Genomic DNA, 5,671 nt, shown 5'->3' with positions numbered 1-5,671 from the left:
AATTTTGTGTGTTAATATATATATATATATAGTGTACATATTTAAAATTTAATACTATTGAATAATATATATATTTAATATTAGTAAAATGAATATTATGTCTTATACTGTCGTTGAAATCGCCGGAGAATACCATATGTCTTATGCAGTCATTGAAATCGCCAGAGAATACTACATGTCTTATACAGTCATTGAAATCGCCAGAGAATATATATAGTGTCGTCAAAGTATACGATTGACATATATATATAGAGTCGTGAAGGTGTCTCGGAACAAACCCTTTGACGTATATATATATATATATATATATATATATATACGTTCTTAACCTTATTTTAGGTTTTCTCACAAATAATCAATGAGGATTTTAAATACTTATATATTCATAGTCGAACTATGGTATCCTTATTTAGTACTTTCGAACGTGTGACGGCTACAATGTTACTACGCATTACGTGTACGATTTTTAAGTCTCTTGAATTATGAATAGTTATAATATAGGCACGCTTATTCTTATTTCAGGTTTATGTTTCCTAACGAATGATCGAGAGTAGAGAGTCTTTATTAATTATGCCTTTTATGCTATCAATATTATTAAATTTAAAAGTGAATTATTACTCTGTCGTCATTTGTGAGAAGACATGTTTCATCCTACGAGTAATTATATGTGATTAAATATTCGTTATTACCGGTCTTTCATGCAGGTTAGAGATTGTCATGACTAATAGATTAAAGGATAAAGTTTTGAAAAAGTTTGAAGTTTTGAAATTTGTCTGGACGTTACATCTCCCCTCCTATTTAAGAATAAAACCCGACGTTGATCTAGGGTTTTGTTCTAGATTAAAGAGATGTTGTTGCAAGTCGTTATACGTTTGAGGGACGGTGATATTTGTGGATTCCATTTCTTCAGGTCGTCTCATATTATAACCTTGAAGTTGAGGCTGACTTATCACAGGTGGTTCCTTTGGTAATGCAGGGGGTACGTCTGAGATGATGGCAAGAGATGTGGCATCTTCTGGGAACTTATTCTTTTCTTTTTCTCCGTTTACAGTCCTGCGGCTGAGGTGAAGCAGGAGATTAGTTAGAGAGTCCCATAGTGCTCCTATCAGGTGTAGACTACATCCATATACGGTGTGTAACGCGTATCCATGAATGATGGTATCGATTGCCAATTTAAGCAATACGAACGATCATAAATATTCCAACGACTCCGGCCGTGGCTGATCCAAAGCTCACTGAATCCTCTCCATATTTTCGCAGCGGTGTTGTCTACGATTTTATTGAGTGATTCTTCGTCTAGTAGTTTGTATAGCGAGACGGAGTTGGCGTTAACTGGATGTCCGGTGAGTCCACGTGCAATGGCGTTGAGTAGTGCCGGTTTCTCTGCGGGAAACATGATGTGGTCTCTTAATTTTTCTATGTCTTGCTGGGTGTAGATTCCACTGACAGCTAATGGTCCGGGTGTTAAATAACTCCAGGTAAGAGATGCCATGGGTCGTAGTTGTTGAGGTGACAACTGTCTTACTTGTGCTTTTGGCGTGAACTGTACCCAAGTGTCCTCTATCCGGTATAACGTTGGTAATTCTTGAGAACATTCTCGCTCGTTTCCGATCTTTGTGACGATTCTTGATTTGGGTGTGAGGAAGTAAGAAGAGTTTCTAACGGTTACGGGTAACTCGTTATAGCATTCTTTGGTTGGGCGTACGGTGACTTCTACAGGGATGCATTTTATGATCTGGACAGCTTCTCCAGTGGTGACGGCCATGTATCCCGGTGACTTCATAAGACTGTACGCGAATTCATCAGGCAAGAGAGTTGCAGAAGACAAGGCGTTGGTTATTACTTGTCTTTCTAACTCGCATTTTTGTTGCATGACATTATGATATAATGATGTCATCTGATGTCGGATGTGTTTTTCGACATATACAAATTTGGAATTCATGTAAGTAAATATATCGAGGTTGTCCACAGGAATCGTACCCTTGTTAGCAAAAGTTTGACCCTGTTTTGTTTCTAAAATAAATAATTTTGGATGTTCCGTGCGGAGCAGAGTGTATCCGCATAACGGTTGTTCTTTAGTTTTGGTCAAAGCGAATGTGATGTCTTGCGTAGTGAGGCTGTAGACGACGGGGGAATCGTCGCCAGCTATCTTAGTTGCTAGTCCTTCGTATAAAACATCGTATTGGTTAAAGTTGCAGGATTTCATTGGTACGGGTTTCCAAAAGGTGTAGCCATCATCGGAGTCTAAACAGAAGCTATCGGCCAGTGTACAGATGGTTCCTGATCTTAGCTTGATTTTTCCATGTTCGAGTTGTACTGGCACATAAGATGATTTCAGTGAGATTTTTGCAACTGCTTGAACAATTACGTTATCCCATGTGCCGTAAGGGTCAGAGTATTGCGTACTCTTACATGTTCCGTCGGTTTTCAATTCACCGGCTAGCGTAAGGCTACGATAAGAAGTTTGATTGATTTTGAGTCCACTAATTAAGTGAGCAGGTCCTAAGGACGTTGTGCCATCTTGAAACATTCGCAAACATTGTGAATATCCAGTTTCCTGAACGTAGTCCGCTTTTCCATTAAAGACGACTGAGATGTGCGAGTGCATGCCACAGTGATATATCGTGCGAGATATTTCCAGTTTGCATTGTATAACCTCTGCATAATTATATTCGGAAAGTTGTAATAATTGTATATAGGTCTCCGTGGAGTTTGGAGTTTGATGATGGAGATTGCATTCTCCAACATCTAAGAGAGAGACGGCGGTGATGTTAAGATGCTGTCCACCACAATCGAATCCAATCAGGGCGAATGAAGTTTTAACGGAGAGTATTAGAATAATCCCTAACATCATGACAAGCTGTAACGCACAATCGGACTAGTTTTACTGAATTAAATACAATATAAAGAAATTATCTAGCATGTACGTGCGCACGAATATACGCACGTATCTATAGATATATACATGTGCACGTGCGGAGGTAGTCCTGGCATTGGGCGCAATGAACGGTGTGCGAGGAAACTTTTAATAATTAAATAATAATATGCATGATTTATATTAGTCGTCCGTTTTCGGACTCGCACATGGACATATATATATGCGTGTATAATAGTAAGTACAAATGCATGTTAATGCGCAAGCGTATATGTTATAAATTATATTTTGTCTTATATCTATGTGTATCGGTTGCGCGGTTGCAGTTTTTGTTCTGCCCGTGTCTTTTGTAAGATTCAGAGAATTTATTCGAAATTTGCTATTTGATAGAATATGATTAGCTCGTTCACTGGTGGGGCCGGAGTCGATTTCTCCGAACCGGCAAGTATAAGCGTATATATTTTTCATAATTTTAAATTTATTAAGGTTTTTCGCAAGCTATTCATAGTGGTTAAATACGAGTTATTACCAGTGAGCGAGTTAATGGCAGAGTGTAATAATATAATACGCATTGTATTAATTATCATATTGCATGGATATGAGTCTCATGCAATTTCGTGAGCCTTGTATGAGATGTACTTGAGTAAAGCATACCTCATACAAAGATGAAAAATAATGGCTAAAAGTAGTAAGAATAAAGTTTTGAATAATGCACAGGGTTCCATGCTGAACAACCTGTTTAGTTAGGACGGTTTCCTGAAATGGGAATCTTACATGTGTAGTGTGGCGATAATATCGTCACATATTCCCCGGGTATAAGTAGAGACATACAAAAGGACGAAAACAAAAACGAGACAAAATAAACCAGTAAAGAGAAAACATAACAGACGAGACGTTTGACAACTAGCATCGAGACAGAAAAAAGAATAATAACACGAGTGAAAAAGATTAGGTGAGAAGATTCTCGAATGTCAAGAAGATAGGCGACAAGAGGAAATGTAACGCGCGATCAGGAGATTCGGTTTCCGACTGCTGTCGCGTGCGGATGTATACCGCGAATATTCTGTAGCGAACTCAAACGCAGCAATTATAACAGTTCTCATATTAAACCGATTTTGATTATTTACCCACTGACACACACAGATCCTCGCCTGCACCGGTGCATAAGAACCCGGGACATAAACGATTATTAAAGTGGTGACCCCGACGTGATCGTGAATACGCGAAGTGCAGGGATAGTTTCGCGATCGAGTGTCTAGTGTGTGAGGACGGAAAAGGAGTGACATGCCGGTGATGCGAGACGGCGAAGACGCTATTCCACGCGTGGAGCCGGAGGCGCGGGCGCTCGAGCGGCCGGGGATTCAGGCGCCGAATTCGCACCTGAGTGCGATGCAATCGGCCCGGGCGGAGCAGCCACCGGGGTATTATTTACCTGCCCCCGAGGTGAGTCGAGTGGGCATGCGAATGCCAGAGTTCACGCCGACTGATCCGGAGCTCTGGTTTAACATCGTCGACCGGGGTTTCCAGGCCGCCGGAATTACGGTCGACGCGACGAAGTTCGGGTACGCGTTGACTGCCCTCGGACCGCGTTATACCACCGAAGTGCGCGATATAATTATGAATCCGCCCCCGGAGCGCGCGTACGAGACTTTGAAAACCGAGCTTGTTAAGCGACTAAGTCTGTCGCAGGAGCACAAGACTCGGAGGCTCCTTGAACACGAGGAGATTGGCGATCGAAAGCCATCGCAATTTTTACGCCACCTTCGCGGTCTTGCCGGGAACGTGGTTGGCGACCAGGTGTTGCGGACCATCTGGTTGAGTCGGTTGCCGGCTCATCTTCAGCCGCATTTAGTGACGCGCGCGGCCGATACGCCCGAACAATTAGCGGACATCGCGGATGCGATAGTCGAGGCGACCCGTGCGCCGATATTTCAAGTGGCGGAGGCGACGAAATTTGTGACGCCCCAGGGTCAGAGTGCGGTTGACCCCGCGTCCTGGGAAGCGAGGATGGAAGTACGACTCGCGCAGATGCGACTGGCCATGCAACAAGAGATGGCGGAGCAGCTGACAGCCATCCGGCGGTCGATCGAGGCGATCGGGAGCGGTCGTTTCGGAGAGGACCGCGATGACGACCGACGTCGTTCGCGTTCGCGTCCACGCCAGCGTTCGCATTCGCGCCCGCGAGAGCGATCAGGAAGCCGTGATCCGCCGGCCAGTGGAATCTGCTGGTATCACTGGCAATTTGGACCGAGTGCTCGACAATGCAGGCCGCCCTGCACAATGCAGTCGGGAAACGCGGGGGCCGGTCGCTAGTGGCGGCGAGTGACTCGGGCCACGAGGCGCGTCGCCTGTTCGTAACCGACGCGAACACTAAAGTGAGTTTTTTAATTGACACGGGCGCGGATCTCTGCGTGTATCCTCGGAAAATGGTTCGAGGACCGCGACAGAGATCGACCTACGAACTTTCGGCCGCGAACGGCACACCAATATATACATACGGGACAGAAACATTAGTTTTAAATTTTGGATTACGGCGTGCATTTTTGTGGCGATTCGTGATCGCGGACGTTTCGCGACCTATAATCGGCGCCGATTTTCTGGCGCATTACGGACTCCTCGTCGATCTGCGAAATTCTCGTCTCGTCGACCAGGTGACGAGCTTGACCGCGCGCGGACGATGCATCCGATGCGATGCACCCTGCGTCAAAGCGGTCACGGGAGAGACGCCGTATCACCGGTTGTTGGAGCGATACGCGGACATCGCGAGGCCAAACGGGCGACCAAGAGAAGCGATCC

At 44.4% G+C, this 5,671-nt stretch overlaps 2 protein-coding genes across 2 annotated transcripts; one reads left to right on the top strand and one right to left on the bottom strand.

Moving 5' to 3' along the window:
- Positions 1-334: 334 nt before the first annotated feature.
- Positions 335-3,039, bottom strand: LOC146719822 (uncharacterized). Its single transcript, XM_085489472.1, is given in 3 exon segments — positions 335-1,178; positions 1,180-1,236; positions 1,238-3,039. Coding segments are annotated over 3 exon segments (2,058 nt in total). The 5' UTR covers positions 2,855-3,039; the 3' UTR covers positions 335-794.
- Positions 3,040-4,016: 977 nt separating this feature from the next.
- LOC146719821 (uncharacterized) lies at positions 4,017-5,420 on the top strand. Its single transcript, XM_085489474.1, has one exon. The coding sequence runs from the start codon at positions 4,160-4,162 to the stop codon at positions 5,186-5,188; it is 1,029 nt and encodes a 342-aa protein (XP_085345600.1). The 5' UTR covers positions 4,017-4,159; the 3' UTR covers positions 5,189-5,420.
- The last annotated feature ends 251 nt before the right edge of the window (positions 5,421-5,671 follow it).

The sequence above is a fragment of the Nylanderia fulva genome, unplaced genomic scaffold (genome assembly GCF_048542155.1).
Source record: "Nylanderia fulva isolate GAGA-0341 unplaced genomic scaffold, ASM4854215v1 Scaffold849, whole genome shotgun sequence".
In the NCBI taxonomy this organism is placed as follows: Eukaryota; Metazoa; Arthropoda; class Insecta; order Hymenoptera; family Formicidae; genus Nylanderia; species Nylanderia fulva.
Note: the sequence above shows the minus strand (reverse complement) of the source record. Positions and strands in the feature narration are given on the sequence as shown.

What these genes read in the sequence shown, in the direction of transcription:
- LOC146719821 (XM_085489474.1), top strand. Translation starts at nt 4,160, where the DNA reads ATGCCGGTGATGCGAGACGGCGAAGACGCTATTCCACGCGTGGAGCCG.